This window comes from Acipenser ruthenus, chromosome 53 (genome assembly GCF_902713425.1).
Source record: "Acipenser ruthenus chromosome 53, fAciRut3.2 maternal haplotype, whole genome shotgun sequence".
Lineage (NCBI taxonomy): Eukaryota > Metazoa > Chordata > Actinopteri > Acipenseriformes > Acipenseridae > Acipenser > Acipenser ruthenus.
The window spans coordinates 8403208-8422300 of NC_081241.1; the positions used below are offsets into that span (position 1 = coordinate 8403208).

The window sequence follows — 19093 nt, forward strand, 5'->3', positions numbered from 1 at the left end:
ACTATACAAAAATATTGCATTATAATGGGGAGAAGTACAGGAATAATTTTTATTATGTAAACAATTTTGTATACAATAAGTAACTTCTATCACCTTTAAGGAGACTTTTTTTCAGGTTGCTTTAAAAACTAATAATAAGAAAAGAACACACAAGAAAAAGAAAATATAAAATATAACATCGTTTTGTCTCAGAAATTGTGTGAAAAACCTTTAACATTTATTTTCTGATTTTTTTTCAAAATTGATTATTATTATTATTTTCTTAGCAGACGCCCTTATCCAGGGCGACTTACAATTGTTACAAGATATAACATTATTTTTTACATACAATTATCCATTTAGGTTTTTACTGGAGCAATCTAGGTAAAGTACCTCGCTCAAGGGTACAACAGCAGTGTCCCCCACTGGGGATTGAACCCACGACCCTCCGGTCAAGAGTCCACAGCCCTGACCACTACTCCACACTGCTGCCCGATTATGTAAATCACCTTATCATTTGAAACAATGATAGACTCAGTGTGTAACTGTTGCATTTCCATTTACTCTCTGAAAAGCCTGTCAACGTTTTTCACAATTCAATTCCATTGAACATAGTTAGGTGTGGCTTAAGACTTTTGATTTTTCTTTTTGCTTCTTCTTCACTTAAATTTAGGACTTCTGAAATGTGTGAAAGAGGGGGGCATTGGTTAAACTGAGACATTTCACAAACCATCAATATGGAGTTTAACACTGTCATTGTTTTCTTGAGTTTTAAGCGTTCTACCTCTATCACATCCATATCGAAATAGTTTGGGCAGTTTTGTCTAAAATAAGTTAAGTTGTAATAATCATAATAATTTTGCTCAAGCCATTCAGCTATCTGACAGATTACTCGTTTCTTGTCAACTTTCTGATGCATAGTCTCATCATTGTCAAGATGTCCATTTATAATAGCAACAATATCATCAACCTCCCTGTTGTGGTGTAGTTCCCGTTCAGTCCCTAGCAAAAGGTGTAGCTCCAGCAAGAAAACAGCTTTGACCTTTTTAATTGATTCTTTCATTTCAGTCAGATAATTTAAAAATATTCTCTGTTTCATTAAAATATTGCTAACATTGATATTTTCAAAGTTGTTTTCTAACAGTTTTTGTAAACTGGGCATGTATTTTAACTTGAATTGATGCTCTGTGGGTATCTCTTCAAAAGATGATTTTGTGTCGTTTATGTACGAGGTCATGTTCCTAAAAAAATCTAGAGAGATTTGCCATTTTTCATCTACATCTTGCATTGCATCAGTGATGTTTTGTTCTATAGTTTTTAGACTTAAAAGTAAAGATTTGTGATTTTCCACCAAGTTTTTCATCTCATTTTCAATCTGTATATACCTTTGTGCTTGCAGGCTCTGTGATATCACTGCACCTGTCAGAGATACTGCCGTGGTCCCCCAAAATGTTTTGCTTTTGTAAAAATCCTTTGCAGAATCCCTTATATAAATGCTGGCTGTTTTTACAAAGCCTCTGACTTTTGCCTTGAGAGTTTCTGACAGTGTGACTGGCCCAATGAAAACACCAGACTTAACTTTCCATTGAGACAGGTACTCCTGTGTGTATTTGTGATAAAATGTTTTGAATGTCTCCTCTTTCAACATACTTTTACTAGACCATGCAAAAGATATCTTAGATATGATTCTATTGAGCGATTTAAATGTAAGGCGGTTAACAAGGTACAATAAAGAGGATGCTTTTTGTGCAATATCCAGATTCTTAAAATAGACTTCCCTTTCCTTGTAAAACTTTTCAATAAAATATTCAGAAACATTAGGAAAATGCATCACGACTGAATTATTGATTTTAAACTCTTCGAATTTGATTTTGTTATTTAACAGCGACATACAGAAATTTACATGTGCTCCAGTTGTGACAATGTCCTCAATGTGGCGATTAATTTCAATGTTTTGAAAAATGGATGTTGCAAACTTTTCGATATTTGTCAACAGACTTTCGTATTTTTCGTTTAGGATCCTGGAAAGATTTTGCTCTTGGATTTCGAACTTAACAATGTTATCTCTGTAGATGCATATGTTGGGACGGTAAACACAGCCACCTGCAATGCAAAAAAAAACAAGACATTGTAGACGGACCAACTGAAAAGGACACAACCTTCACCAAAGAATGTAGAGAAACATACCTTTCAAAGAGTTTACCACTGTCAATGCAGAGTCTGTTGCTTCCAGGGAAATCTGTATCAGCAATCCCACTATTGAATAAAACAATTGAATATTATTATTATTATTATTTATTTCTTAGCAGACGCAGAATATGTTGTTACTTATGGATTCAAATTTTATACCAAGCTTTATGAACATCAATATTAGGGTGATGAAAATGTGTACAACACATTTAATATTGTGTGCGAGTGTCACATTGTATTCTTGCATTGCAGATATGTGTTGTTTGAAGATTTGTTGTTTTCATGTTCTCTCAGGATTGGCAAGGCCAGTTATGATTTAGAGACAACTCAAAATGATTTAGACATTGCGATAATGTTTAAATACAGTAACTGTATTTTTCTGAATTTGAAGATATCGACATTCATTTTGAGATATTTCAATTTAATTTTGAGATATCTCAAAGTGACTTCCTGTTCATTTTGCGTTATCTCAAAATAAATTAGCGACAGCTCGAAATTAACAGGTAGTCATTTTGAGATATCTGAAGTTCATTTTGAATACCAGGAATTAATTTTCATCAAAATCACATATGGCCTTGGATAACTTTAATAATTTTTGGCCCCATTCAAATCTGCCCTTTCTTTTCAAAATATTAGAACGAGCTGTTCTAATTAAACCGTCACCTTACTCCTAACAAACTTTATCAACCTTTTCAATCTGGCTTTCAACGTCCACACAGCACTGAGACTGCCCTTGTTAAAGTCACTAATGATCTTCTAATGGTACTCAGGTGGTTTATCTATTGTAATTCTTTTGGATCTTAGTTCTGCATTTGACACTGTAAATCATGATATACTACTTGACAGGTTATAGTGTTTATTTGGTATCTCTGGCACTGCCCTTAAATGGTTTAATTCTTATCTATCAGGACATCAACAATTAATTTCCCATTCTAAACCTCATATTGATGCTGCTGCCTCTGTTCATACTGCCTGTATCTCTGATATAAAGAATTGGATGTCGCAAAACATTTACACCAAAATTGTGACAAGACTGAGGTTATGCTGTTAGGTACTTCCCATCAGCTACATAAAACCAATGCTGTAAATCTGTCAGTTGATGGTACCATGCTTGAGTTCAGATCTAAAATGAAAAATGAAAAATGTGATTTTTGATCCTTGGTTAACTTTTGCTGCGATGGACTGGCGTCCCGTCCAGGGTGTTGTCTCGCACCGCGACCCTGTAAAGGATTAAGCGGTTAATGGATGGATGGATGGTTAACTTTTGAACCACATGCGCTGAAAACTGGCAAGATTTCATTCTTTCACCTCAGAAATATAGCTAGACTGCGACTCTGAAAAACAGATTCATGCATTTGTTTTCTCTAGGATTGGTTATTGGAATGCCCTGCTCGCTGGTGTCTCTAATAGCATTCTCAACAAATCATAATATGTTCAAAACTCAGTAGCTAGGTTACAGGCTAGGAAAGGCAGTTGTTGAGGAAGAATTCATGTTTCTGATATGTATGTAGATGGTAAAGTACCTGTCACTAAAGTTGGTTTTGGATCTTGAAAATGCACAATTTGCATTTGCAGCAAATGCTAATCGTATTCTCCAAGCTATTAACTCATTGGCTGCCAGGTCTACAGGTCTCCTCTGATGTGGTCGCCTTATATCTCACAATCACTCACACACCCTTTCTCCTAGCACCTTGATCCTATACAGGTATGTATCTGATTGTTCCCCCCCCATTTAATATATGTTTCCCTGCCCCTATATTACGTTTCATTTAAACACATTATCACCACTATTTTAATTAATTTTTTTCTTATATTTTTTCTACCATGCCGTGCACCAGTGTAACCCGCCTAGAACACTCTTCATTTCAAATAGTCTAAAGTGTTTTGAACATAAGTTGGTAACACTCTAGAGTGTAATGAGTGTACATTTGAAACAATTTACTGCGCTTTGAATTCACGATCAAAAAAATAAAATATCAAAAACATTGTCAATTTAAAAAAACGAGTTCGAAAAACGCAACAGCCATTTAAAGGGGTGATATCACAAAAGTCCAAGTTAGGAGAAGCAATTAGGGCAATCTTGTCAAGCATCAAGCAAATAGGCACACTTGGAAAGGTGCTGGGGCCCAACATTCACACAATTCTTGCTTCTAACTCTGCTCCTTTTTTTGATCGCTTCACTCCACTTTAAATGCTCTTTGTAGAAGCTGAAGTGACGCACACACCGAGACAGACACACACACACACTGAGACACACACACAGTGAGACACACACCGAGACAGACACACACACTGAGACACACCCACACTGAGACACACCCACACACAGTGAGACACACACAGACACCCACCCACACAGTGAGACACACCCACACCGAGACACCCACCCACACACACTGAGACACACACACAGTGAGACACACACTGAGACAGACACCCACCCACACAGTGAGACACACCCACACTGAGACACCCACCCACACACACTGAGACACACACACAGTGAGACACACACTGAGACAGACACACACCCACAGTGAGACACACACTGAGACAGACACCCACACTGAGACACTCGCACACACTGAGACACACTCATACACACTAAGACACACACACACAGATTGAGACACGCACACTGAGACACACACTCAGACACGCACACACCAAGACACACACACACTGAGACATACACACTAAGACACACACACACACTGAGGTATTTCAAGTGGAGATGAATCAATCAAAAAAAGGAGCCAAGTTAGAAGCAACAATTGTGTGAATGTTGGGCCCCAGCACCTTCCCCATTGCTCCTATTTGCTTGATGCTTGACAAGATTGCCCTAATTGCTTCTCCTAACTTTGGGCTTTTGTGTTTTATACAGCTATTATGTTTTTCTAACTTGTGATATTTATGTCACTTCATTTCTTACTCTATCAAATAATAATGTGATGGAAGGAGATTAGAGAATGTGTATGGTAATAAACACAGTCAAGCAAGAGAGTGTCACAAAGACGGCTGCAGTGCGTGACGTCAGACCAGAAACAGGAAGTAACACAAAACAGACAGGGATGTGTTTGGTGAAGCTGAGCGCTTGCTTGCACTCAGCATTTAATAAATGAACAAACAGAAAATAAAAGGTTTAACAAAACACAAGACGGGACACGGCACTTTACGCCAAAATAAATAGTCAAACAAAACGGATTACCTAAACAAACAGTGGACGAAACAGACAGACAAGGTGAGTTGTGATGATGATGATGATGATGATGATGATGATGATGATGATGATGAGGATGAGGATGATGATGATGATGATGATGATGATGATGATGATGATGATGATGATGATGATGATGATGATGATGGTGATGATGATGATGGTGATGATGATGATGATGATGATGATGATGATGATGATGATGATGATGATGATTACCTCCGTCTCCAATCACGAACACACAACCCCGAGTGAATGAAATGTGCATCTATATATACTGTTGTGCCGGGATTCAATTACTAATTAATTATTCACTTGAATCCCAGCACGTGAATTAATTATGTGCAACCTCGTGCTCACATATTACATAAATACTTTAAATGCACATGAAGTGATAGTGCAATCCCGTGCCTAAATACAATTATACATTTTAAACACTCGTGCTCATTACCCACATTATATCCCGTGTACCAACTACAATACACCAACATTAACACACCATACGCAACATATAACACAGAAATGCACACTGGGGCGGGGCACACTGAGTAATAAGTAAAGTAATATAAAAGAGAGTACTGATTTGAAAGTAAAACAGTGCTATAAGGGACCTTTTGACAGTGCTGTGTAAAAGTGTAAGTATTTGATTCTTTTGGTTGCAAATGTACATCTGTTAGTGGTGAAAACAATACAATATGCATATTGTGGTGTACAGGTATTGATATTAGGTTGCAAAGTACAATCTTATGAATGGTTAAAAAGGTATACGAGCACATTATAATGTTAGAAACAATAGTGTAAGGGTCAGATCTGGGGTCAATTACAATTAAGATTATGATTATAACAGCACTGTGTATGTCAGTGTGTGTGTGTCTCAGTATGTGTGTGTGTGTCAGTGTGTGTGTCTCAGTGTGCTTTGCTATTATTGTTAATTGATTTGTACCGGACAGGGGACAGGCCAGCTGAAAGCCGGGCTGTCCATTATTAAAATCGAACGAATGGCCACCCTATGTACAGCTGAAATATGTTACAGTATTTGATAGTAAATAGTTTAGGGTGCGAAAAAGAAATATGATTTTTTTTTTGTAATTAGTATTTGTTTAAAGTAATATAATAATGGGAGCGATCAAGTGGTGATCAAAAAAGGAGCCAAGATAAAAACAACAATATAGGGAGACATTTATTTAGGTTTTTATTGGCTATTAGATTTTAGAATATAACTCATAGAATGAACTTACTATAAAATGAACATTCTAGTTAAAACCAGGTATTGAAGACAAAATCTTTGTCTCTCCAATTCTGGTTAGAACTCGCAGAGCTGATTAAAATCTAGGCTCCCTGTTCTTTGCTAGAAACAGAAGAATGAGACTTGAGGGCATTGTTGTAAAAAACAAGCATTAGGTATTCTTTGATCTTTTGTTCTAACACATTTACCCTCTGGGGTAGACCCTGTCCACTGTTAGAATCATAAACATATTGATAAACATCTTCTATCCAAATAGTAGAACACGTTTTTACTAATGATTTGTTTATGATGGGGGTCATACAAAGTTAACCCCTTCAGGGAAGGTCTGGCTCCCGATCACCGCTCGCATCCAGTTCAAGACTCTTGTACTAGCCTACAGATGCCTTGACCAGACTGCACCCAGCTACCTCCAGACCCTCATCTCTCCCTACACCCCCACCCGACCTCTCCGCTCCGCCTGCACTAGAAGACTGGTTCTACCTCCACTACGCTCCCCTGCCTCCCGAGCCCGCTCCTTCTCCACCCTTGCTCCGCAGTGGTGGAATGACCTTCCTACAGATGTCAGGACTGCCCAGTCCCTGACCACATTCCGGCGCCTCCTTAAGACTCACCTCTTCAAAGAGCACCTGTAGAACTCCTCTGTTTGTATCCTGGGACACTTTTAAATGCGCTTTATTTTGCTCTTATCTGCCCCCTATTTTACTGCATTTAATCCTGTACTTCAGAATACTTTAATCTGCCAAGTGTTTAACCTGTAGTATTTTGTATTTAATTATATCCTGATGTAACTATCACTATCTGCTGTATTATTGAATTGTGTTTTGTCACACTTGTACTTTACTTGAACCAAAGTCATTGTATTTATCTTGCTCTTATTGTATTACTTGTATTGTAACACTTGAAATGTATTTGCTTACGATTGTAAGTCGCCCTGGATAAGGGTGTCTGCTAAGAAATAAATAATAATAATGTGTCAGATATTTCAAATGGGTCAATTAAATGACAAAAGGTATTTTTACCCCAAATACAAAGAGGTGAAAGAATCTTTTTGATGTAAAGATTGTAAAAACTTGGAAATGTGTTCTCTTGTGATTGGTTTTAAGGAAAACATGATGTCACAAGAAACCACATTTAAACTGGAAAATTTCAATGTTCTTTGTATTCTTTTTTAACTGCTAGCAAGAAGTATACCTACTAACTATACACTATGTCTTAATAAAGATATATACTATATTGAACTTTGCAACTTAAGACTTTGACTAACTCTTTTTATTTACAAATGTACGAGGGGGGAAAAGGAGAATGGCAAATCAACAATTTTATTCTCTTTATTTTCTCTTTATAAAACAGCAAAACTCTTGTCCTGTTAGAGAGTCGGCAGATTCTGGCAAGTTTTACTAACTTCTAGAGGAACTACCATTCCTCTCAATATGTAATATAATGTATATGATTTTTGGGTGAAATTATTTCCAAATTCAGGAGAGTTTTTTTATGTTAATTTATTTAATGAAAAAAAAATTAGTTGAAATCATGTGGATTTTTTTTTTTATATAAATTTTGAATCAGCAATTATTTTTACCCAATTTGGAATATCCAATTATTTCTTAAGACCTTGTCTCAGCGCTGCACCTTCCTGAATGGACTGGGGACAGATGAAGACAAGCACACGTGTCCCCTGAAGCGTGTCCTGTCAGCCAACCTGCTTTTTTACACACCGTAAGTCGACAGCGAAGTCAACCGGACCTATAGCGTCGGAGGAAACACAGTTCCGCAGACAACCCAGCCAACTCGCAGGCGCCCGGCCACCACAGGAGTTGCTAGTGCGCGGTGAGACAAGGATTACCCTGCTGACTCAAGCCCTCCCCACCCGGGTGGCACTCGGCCCCCAGGGAACTCCCGGCCATGGTCGGCGACGGCATAGCCTGGATTGGAACCAGCGATCTCCGGGCTATGGGACGCATCCTGCACTTCCAGTGAGGTGCCTTAGCTGGATGCAATGCCACTCGGGAGCCCACATGTGGATTTTTTTAATGTATAATCAAGAAAAAATATTTGGGTAGAAATTTGGTTTTATTGAAAAATAAATTAACAGCCTTAAAGGGGAACTCAAGTTGTGTTGTGTTCCCATATGTTTCTACAACTATTTAAGTAAGGTGTGTATTGTTTTTTTGTTTACATTCTGACCACTTTTTTTACACTATTAAATTGCAGTCTACAGCACTCCGTTTCCGAGAGGGCTTCAAATGTACCCTTCTTCATAAGAACTTCAGAACTACCTTTCCCATCATAGATACACGAGTATGAGGATGATGGGAAAGTTCTGAAGTTTTTCTAAAGGGTACATTTGGTGGGGCTCCCGAGTGGCGCATCCAGTAAAGGCGCTCCTCGCAGGATGTGCCCTATAGCCTGGAGATCGCAGGTTCGAATCCAGGCTATGTCACAGCTGACCGTGACCGAGAGTTCCTAGGGGGCGGCGCACAATTGGCTGAGCGCTGCCCGGGTAGGGAGGGCTTAGGTCGGCAGGGGAATCCACGGCTCACCGCGCATCAGCGACCCCTGTGGCCGATAGGGCGCCTGTGGCTCTGCAGCGGAGCCGCCAGATCTGTGTTGTCCTCCGGCACTATAGGTCTGGTGGCATTGCTGTGGATCTGCAGTGCGAAAAATGACGGCTTGGAAGGAGCACGTTTCGGAGGACGCGTGTTCCAGCCTCCGTTTCCCGAGTCGGCGGGGGGGTTGCGAGCGGTGAGCCGGGGATACAGATAATAATTGGGCATGCTAAATTGGGGTGAAAACCGGGGTAAAAATAATTGGCGACGACTAAAATTAAAAAAAAAAAAAAAAAAAAAAAGGGTACATTTGAAGCCACCTTGGAAACCGAACACTGTAGTGGTCAGGATGGGTTTTTTTTAAAACAAAACACACGCCTTATTTAAGCAGTTGTTGGAGCATGTAACACACACACAAAAACTGCTTGAGTCCCCCTTTAAGCAGAAACTCAACAAGCAAAAAAAGAAAACAGTTCTACACTAATTAGGTGACAGATGCAGATAATAATCAGTACACACAACACTCTTTAAATGGATATTTTACACATCCTTCTTCCCTTTCTGTCTCACCATGAGCACCAATAAAATAAAGGTAACCTAAGGTGAAACCAAATGTGGGTTTAAAGATTTCAAGTACAAAAAGAGTGGTTGAAGTGCCTGTATAAATAACATTGTAACTTTTAAAACATAAAAAAACGATCTTATAGAAATATTTCTCACTACATTGTAAAACAATATCAGAAGAATCATGGCTATGTATGGATCTGTAACAATAGTACAATTCTTGTACTTCAAAAACCATGCCTGGCCATGGACACAGGCCTGCTGCACACTCCTGAAATCTGAAAACTTAACTGGATAATTATTTTCCTATAAATATAAAAAATGATACTCATCCATGATGAAAAAAAACACTGTCCAATAGGCTATATTGTCTGCTATAGACTATTGGACAGACATACAGACATAGTGTTTGTTTTTCACCACACAAGTTAACAGACAATTCATCTACACTGGCTATTAATGAGTAGTCTATGTATATGTGTCTAATGTATTTAAAATGTTATAACACATGGAAATGTTTGTTTCAAATATTAAGAGATACATACCTAAAACTTACAGAGAGACCTACAATGGAAAAAAATGATGTGCTATCCATTTCCATGTACTTTCCACACATATTTTTTTTCTTAAATTAGCATTCCAGTGAAAACACAATGGAAATCAAAAACAAAAAACAAAGTTTTAAGTGACAATAAGAGTGGACAAAGAGATAACTTTTGAATCCTCAGCAACCCACTGACCTGCCCATATGTACTTATGCTGTCTGAAGTGAACCCACCTACTGTACCAGTTAAGCAGTGTGTGCTGGATGGGTGAAGTAAGAGTGCAGTGACGGCATTACTTGACAAATCCCCATTCAAATCCCCTTCTTTTTCAGCTTTGTCCAAAAATGTAGTTTTTTTGTTTTGAATGCATATATATATATATATATATATATATATATATATATATATATATATATATATATATATATATATATATATATATTTATATTTTAATTATTATTTTGACTCCAAATATGGCACTAGTAATCAGTGAGTCCTACAAGCCTGCTACATTTTGAATGTAAAAAATAACTTTGATGAAAATAAAAATTATATGCGATCTATAATGATAGTGTCAGAAAAGTAGCTCTCACCCCATCTTTTTTGTCTCTGGTGAACTTTCATGCTTGAATAATTATTTTCCTCTTTAACATAGTTTTTGCGAAAGGAAACGTCTGCTGTGTTATTCTTGAGCAAGCATACTGTAAAAAAAAAAAAAAAAATTATTACAAAATTTGGAAATTTCAATTAAATGAGGCAGCAGTGTGGAGTAGTGGTCAGGGCTCTGGACTCTTGACCGGAGGGTCGTGGGTTCAATCCCAGGTGGGGGACACTGCTGCTGTACCCTTGAGCAAGGTACTTTACCTAGATTGCTCCAGTAAAAACCCAACTATATAAATGGTTAATTATATGTAAAAAATAATGTGATATCTTGTAATAATTGTGAGTCGCCCTGGATAAGGACGTCTGCTAATAAATAAATAATAATAACATACCTTGAAAGATTTGACATTGAAAAAAAAGATAAATTATCAACAAGCTCCAGTTGTTTTTTTCCATGTTCAAACACGATTTCCTTTTTTCTTCCCCACTAAGCTGTTTTGCTTCCCAGCGGTTTGACTTAATGTATCAGTGGTGCACTGGGTGCTGCTTTGAACAAGGGCACTAGAAGGGTTGGGAGGTGGAGGACAGCGAGGGGGTGGGGACAGAAGGCAGGGGGACGGAAGGTGGGGATGGGCAGGCAAAGTTTAACTCATTGCTCACCCCTTACAAAAAAAAAATATACTTAAAAGTATATTTGTGCCAAAATAGCATGATTTTAGTGTACTATAACAACTATTATATTTCATGCTAACCTATTGTAGCACAATTATACCTGTAGTATAATACTACAAAAAAATTCTGTAAGGGTGAATAACACGCAAATAACAAACCCCCAATACCATGCATATATTTTACAATAAACTTATCCAATTATTTTTTTTTCTAATGGCCTGCTAGCCTGGGGAGTCACACTTTGTCCACCTGGAGTTTGCTTTGTGCTGCCCAGTTAGTTGGTAACTGCAGGCAGTATATTGTATTATTACCTTCGGTATTATAATGGAGTTTTAAAACTGCTTTTTTTGTAATACATAAACATTACTTCACATTCACTTTGTGCTGCAGGATTGTATGTGTTACTGCTTGTGGTATTGCAGCATTATATTGCAACGTATATTGTACTGTAATCATTTGGTGCTGCTCTGTTTTATACATTATCCACAAGTGATATTGCTTGCCCACGTGGAGTACTAATAACAGAATTCGCTTAGTACTGCTATTATAATAGTGCAGTACCGCAATGGTCGCAATGGAAAACTGTTCATAATGCTATGTTATGTGTTTGAGTAACCATGGGCAATATACTATTAATAATAAAAACAGTAGTAATAACAATAGCCCAATAATAGTGTGTCTGTGTTACTGAAGTTCCATTGCCCTTCCAGTTATTTATTTATTGTAAGTAGTGTTACAATATACGTGCTTGCAAGAAACTGCAGTTTTTGAAAATAAAACATCTTGTCCAAGGGACAAAATACTAAAATGATCTACTTGTCCTTCTTAAAATATACCCCTACCTCCCCCTACCCCCCACCCCCTCATTTTTCCACAAAATACACGTGGTTTAAGGGTCATAAATCTATCACTCAAACGGTGGGGGAGGGGCCACGGCGACTTGATAGTCACTGTGATGTCTCTACTACTCACACCCAAATCAAAAAGAACTTTAGGATTTTGCTTTATTCAACAGTGTACAAAAGTTGAAATTGCCGTGCTCATCCAGTCTGAAGCAAAGAAAGAAAACAAAGCAGTTCAAATATTCTTGTTAAAACTCAGTACATCTCATATTTGTGCATGACGCATGGCAAAAAAAAGATTAAAAGGATTTAGACTCAAAGAAGAGCATTTGATATGACAAGTGGGAAGTACGAGCTAATTAAGATGATTGGGGAGCATTTCAATTGGAACTGAGGAAGGGACAGAAAACAGAAGTTGTTTTTGTGATCTGATCTGAGGGTGTTTCCCCTGAAAAGCATTGAGTACACTTGGTAAGTGTACCCAATGTGAAAAAAGCCTTTCTCTAACTCCCATCCCTGTTTATAGAAACATGTCAATCAATTCCCTCTAAAAACATTCCGACATGTAGTCTGCCACATCATTTCCAGTGCATGAATTTACTAACACATTGCACAATTCCTGCTATGTTTGTTTTTTGTGAAGGTCATGATATTGTATTATCATTAGACTGAAGAGATAAAGTACATCTGTTTTTCTATGTAAACATTAATCATTTACCTTGGGGTGAATGTCTTTATTGCCCATGCTTTTAAAGAGCACATTTGAGGTTAGTCAAAGAAAAACAACCCTCTACCTTACCATGAACCTAAGGAGGCTGTGTGGTCCAGTGGTTAAAGAAAAGGGCTTGTAACCAGGAGGTCCCCGGTTCAAATCCCACCTCAGCCACTGACTCACTGTGTGACCCTGAGCAAGTCACTTAACCTCCTTGTGCTCCGTCTTTCGGGTGAGACGTAATTGTAAGTGACTCTGCAGCTGATGCATAGTTCACACACCCAAGTCTCTGTAAGTTGCCTTGGATAAACAAATAATAATAATAATGAACAGTACCCATCTCATGTCATTCATATATGTCAAATCCTCTGCAAAACCTCAAAAGGTGTCTAACAAAACCACTTACATGATACATATTGTAAACTTCACGTACGTCTGTAGTATTGTGTGTGTCTCATCCTACATTTCCATGTTAAAACAGTGCTCTGTGACAAAAGTCCCTAAACTGGATACAAAAATGGCTTGCCATTGCTGTCAAAAGATTGCGTAAAATTATTCACATTTGCATCAACTGGAGAAATAATTTGCAATGGAAAGCTTAGTACTGTTCAGAATGCTATATTGTTTGTTTGAATAATTATTAAGGCAGTTTTACAACTTCCAAGCCCAGTGCCAGTACCAAATACTGTACCAAATACTTTAGGAAAGTTTACAGATAATTTGATGAACAGTTTGAAGTTTGGGCTGCGTTTTGATGCAATCATTTTTATGTTAAAGTAACACTTTAGGTATCTGTTATAAGTGACTAGAACAATCTATTAACTTGTTCTTAATTATGTAATTAGAATAGTATTAAAAATCATAACATTATTATACACATCATTTATCATCTGTTTTTTGCTATAACACATTAATTTTATATATATATATATATATATATATATATATATATATATATATATATATATATATATACACTACCGGTCAAAAGTTTTAGAACACCCCCATTTTTCCAGTTTTTATTGAAATTTAAGCAGTTCAAGTCCAGTGAAAAACCTGAAATGGTACAAAGGTAAGCGGTAAACTGCCAGAGGTTAAAAATAAAAGTTTAGGTTACCAAAAACTGAAAAAGAATGTACATTTCAGAGTTATACAAAAAGGCCTTTTTCAGGGAACAAGTAATGGGTTAACAACTTACAGCTGTTCTGCAGCAATGGAAGTAAATTAAGCCTTGAAAGTTGATGCTAACAATTCCTACAGGTGTCCCAACTTTTGTTGATTACTTACAAACCCTCTGTCTGTATAAAAGCAGTGTTGGAACAGACTGTGTTACTAAACCCTCTTAAGCATTATTTGGACAGTATTGTACTGCAGGAAGTAGTATATTGCTCTCATAATGGCGAGAAAAAGGCAATTAACAAAGGAAGACAGACAGACCATTATAACCCTTAAAAGTGTAGGTCTTTCCTTTAGAGAAATTGCAAAGAAAGCCAAGGTGTCAGTCAGTACAGTTTCCTACACCATCAAAAGGCACTTGGAAACTGGAGGAAACTCTGACAGGAAGAGGTCTGGCAGACCCAAAGCCACAACAGAATCAGAAGACAAGTTGCTGAGAGTCAACAGCTTACGTGATAGGCGGCTCACAGGACAACAGCTTCAGGCACAGCTTAACACTGGTCAAAGTAAGCAAATCTCAGTTTCAACTGTAAAGAGAAGACTTCAAGCTGTAGGTTTGACAGGTCGAGTGGCAGTAAGAAAGCCATTGCTAAGATGGCAAAATAAGAAAAAGAGGCTTGCCTGGGCCATGAAGCACCGCCAGTGGACTACTGAAGACTAGAAGAAGGTCTTATGGACCGATGAATCAAAATTTGAAATCTTCGGTTCATCACGCAGGGTTTTTGTACGCCGTCGAGTAGGCGAAAGGATGGTTCCTCGGTGTGTGACACCAACTGTCAAACATGGAGGAGGAAGCGTGATGGTCTGGGGCTCTTTTGCTGGATCCAGATTCGGCAACTTGCACAGAGCGAGTGGCACCCTGAACCAAAACTGCTACCACAGCATTTTGCAGCGCCATGCAATACCCTCTGGTATACGCCTAGTTGGTCAGGGGTTCATCTAACATGCAAGATAATGACCCAAAACATACCTCCAGGCTATGTCAGAACTACCTTAGAAGAAAAGAACAAGACGGTACGCTTCAAATCATGGAATGGCCAGCACAGTCTCCAGACTTAAACCCCATCGAGCTGGTTTGGGATGAACTGGACAGAAGGGTGAAAGCAAAGCAACCTACAAGTGCAACACATTTGTGGGAACTTCTGCAACAGTGTTAGGAAGAACTTTCCGAACAATATTTGATTTCCATTGTAGAAAGAATGCCACGATTGTGTTCGGCTGTTATATCTGCAAAAGGTGGCTACTTTGATGAGTCAAAAATTTAGATTAAATTTTGTTAAACAAAACGATTCCATGATTTCTTTTTTATCTCCAATTTCTTATTTGTTCTATGCTTTAATTTCAGAGTACATTGAGACATTAAACTGCGTAAATTTCAATAAAAACTGGAAAAATGGAGGTGTTCTAAAACTTTTGACCGGTAGTGTATATATATATATATATATAATAACACTTTATAAGTTGGCCCTTTCAAAACCAATCGGGGTGGCAATTGGCACGCTTGGTGTCCACTTGATGGTATAGTTTGTGAAAATCTGTTTGGTAGTTTTACAGAATAGCAAAACAAATATTTTTAAATGTACAAGTTTCATGTAAAAAAAAAAGTATGTCTGTATATTTGTAAGAGACACTAAACTACAGAGCTCCTTCATTTACAGCCATATTAGTGTGAGAAGCCCTCATCCTGCTCTTGGAAGCTAAGCATGTTCAGGTCTGGTTTGTACTTGGATAGGACCTAGACTTGATATTTTATTTTAAGCTTTTCTTGCTGAAGCTGTTTTAAATGCATACGTTAGTAAAAAGCAAAGCATTCGTGAACTTATTCAGTCAGCAGGAAGAGTGACTGCAGTCTGGGAAACCAAACCAAACAAGACCATTACAAAGCGACACAATGCCAAGTTTACTGCTATGTATAAGAGAACAATTACTTTGGACAACAGGAGTCAATTATCTTCCTTTATTATACACCAAGGACAGGATGTTGCTTCAGGACACCATGGAGCCTATTTTGAAAGTGGTGCAAACCCCTTACGCAGGGGTCAAACTGATTTTCATCATTTTGATGACCGCAGTGTGTTTTTTGCATTTTGAAAGAAACATTTCAAGGAGGTTTTAGCAGAGCTCAATTATCTGGTCAAACAGTTTTTCATAGGGATAGTGAAAGGCACGATTGTACATGGGGTAGAGTTGGTGAAACATGGATGGGGCAGCAGTGTGGAGTAGTGGTTAGGGCTCTGGGCTTTTGACTGGAGGGTTGTGGGTTCAATCCCCAGTGGGGGACACTGCTGCTGTACCCTTGAGCAAGGTACTTTACCTAGATTGCTCCAGTAAAAACCCAACTGTATAAATGGGTAATTGTATGTGAAAATAATGTGATATCTGTATAATGTGATATCTTGTAACAATTGTAAGTCGCCCTGGATAAGGGCGTCTGCTAAGAAATAAATAATAATAATAAACAACAGAAGGGGTATGGAAGAAAAACATGCAAATCAACATTAATAATATTTAAATACCATAGATAAATGTTTGCATTCATTTTGTGTTTGTTGCAGTTATAAAATAAACGTCGGACTGGGTGAGGGTCAACATTAACTTGTAACTGTAATGTATAAAAATGTTAACAATTACATGTTGAAAATATAGCTGCATGCAGCAATATAGGGGGCCAAGTATGGTTGTATAGATATGGCACATGCCAGTCTGCGAAGATTCCTGTGTTCCCATAAGCCTCTACCACTGCCTTTATCAGTTAGTTCAGTTCAAACATATTGACTTCTACATCCCAGTATTGTTTTGTTTTTTGCTGTGTTTTCAGTGTGTGTTTTTGTTCCTGTTGTAAATTTTCCTTTTAATGCAAAATTGTATTCAATAAATGAATTCAGTTTCTTTCTACAATATTGTGTTCTTTCAATTCAATACATACCTTAATACACCACTATTAGTGATGTACTAATATTATTGTTGAAGTTGGGAAATTAAAGACAGACTTCCAGCATTAATATTGATATGTCATTGTGGCAAAGTGGCTGGTAAGGGGAACAGGTGTAGCGGTGTGGAGTAGTGGTTAGGGCTCTGGACTCTTGACCGGAGGGTTGTGGGTTCAATCCCCAGTGGGGACACTGCTGTTGTACCCTTGAGCAAGGTACTTTACCTAGATGGCTCCAGTAAAAACCCAACTGTATAAATGGGTAATTGTATGTAAAAATAATGTGAAATAAAGTATAATGTGATATGTTGTAACAATTGTAAGTCGCCCTGGATAAGGGCGTCTGCTAAGAAATAAATAATAATAATAATAATAAAATAATAATGATGCGATGCAGGAGTGACAGGCAGACAACGGTAATTTTGTGAATAAGTGTTTATTGTGCTGTTTCCAGGTCTGGCGACCGTCAAATAATAAATCCCCAGCAGTACACAACAATGTGTAAAGCGCGGGGAGCGTGAATAATCCCACACAGTCCTGAACAGAAACACAAAGGCACGGTCACCAGTCCTGGGTGAATTCAAACGTGCAGGTGCTCTGTGCAGTGGTGCTCCGGATAGTGCTTTCGTGGCGACAGCTCCGGAGGTGTGCTTTAACTGTCTAGTGGTGCGAAAAAGACAGACAATTACACACAGACAGAAATAACACACAACACGTAACACTTATTTCTCTCTTTATATTTCTGAGAGTTCCTCTCTCAGTCCTTCTCTCCTCACGTTAACCCAAACGAAGGAAAAGAACAGCGTTACCCTGGCCCCTATATGTAATCCCGCATGATATCTAGGTAAACGGTTGCAGCTGCCTTATTACTTGCAGCTGCCCCTCGTTTACCTGTCAAATCAATACGGTCTTACAACAGAGTCTCGCTTCCTTCCAGGCTGGCCCACTTCCCGGTCCCGGAAACGAACTATCAGGCCAGCCCTTCCAGATACTTCTCCTCCCGTTCTTTAGCGTCCCTCACCGGTCGGGAGGAAGATTTATCACCAGAACTCATTGTATTTCTGTCACAGTCATATACTTACATTGCTAACTTCTATATAACGTTGTATAGATGTCAGATTTTGGTCATATAATGGCAGTGAAAGTTGGAATGATGTCAGATTCTGACGTTGTAACAACAACATTATTCTAATGTCATTCCAACTTTCACATACAACCATGATATGACCCAAATTATGACATCTAAACAACGTTATTCCAACTAATTATTTAATTGTTATGCAGTAGCTTATTTGATTAGTATTTTCTCAATTCTCTCCTCACGGTGCCCTCTTATGCAGTAGTTTTATTCATAGCAGTTGACAGAATGATAGTATATTGTTCATTTACAGTTTGAAAGGAAATGGTAAAATGAGGAACAGGAGCAAATAGAGTTTTTCGACCATATGGACCAGGAGTCGGCAACTGGTGGCCCCTGGGCCAATGGCTGCTCATTTAAGGTTTTGTGGCACCCCCTCTGACTTTCTTTAACAATGCATTCAATTTAAATAAAACTTAGATCCTCTGCCTTGTCATAAAACCGCGGCACTTGCGCATCCAGCTTCTGGTGTTGTTGTTGCTGGAGTGATTTCCTACAGTAATCAGCGTGGAGTAGTGGTTAGGGCTCTGGACTCTTGACCGGAGGGTCGTGGGTTCAATCCCAGGTAGGGGACATTGCTGCTGTACCCTTGACCAAGGTACTTTACCTAGATTGCTCCAGTAAAAACCCAACTGTATAAATGAATAATTGTGTGTAAAAATAATGTGATATCTTGTAACAATTGTTAGTCGCCCTGGATAACGGCGTCTGCTAAGAAATAAATAATAAAA

At 38.2% G+C, this 19093-nt stretch overlaps 2 protein-coding genes across 2 annotated transcripts in view; both read right to left on the bottom strand.

Annotated features, from left to right (window-relative positions):
- Window positions 1-29: 29 nt before the first annotated feature.
- On the bottom strand, window positions 30-11428 carry LOC117432915 (uncharacterized). Its single transcript, XM_059016744.1, has 4 exons — window positions 11286-11428; window positions 10884-10991; window positions 2167-2235; window positions 30-2082 (listed from the first exon to the last, which is right to left on the bottom strand). The coding sequence occupies exons 1-4, from the start codon at window positions 11347-11349 to the stop codon at window positions 569-571; spliced, it is 1755 nt and encodes a 584-aa protein (XP_058872727.1). The 5' UTR covers window positions 11350-11428; the 3' UTR covers window positions 30-568.
- Window positions 11429-17721: 6293 nt separating this feature from the next.
- The window catches only part of LOC117432903 (uncharacterized), a 30779-nt gene continuing 29407 nt past the window's right edge, over window positions 17722-19093 (bottom strand). The window contains exon 10 of the mRNA XM_059016752.1: window positions 17722-17884. Within this exon, the coding sequence (XP_058872735.1) occupies window positions 17786-17884 (99 nt within the window). The 3' untranslated portion in view covers window positions 17722-17785. The remainder of the gene's footprint in view (window positions 17885-19093) is intronic.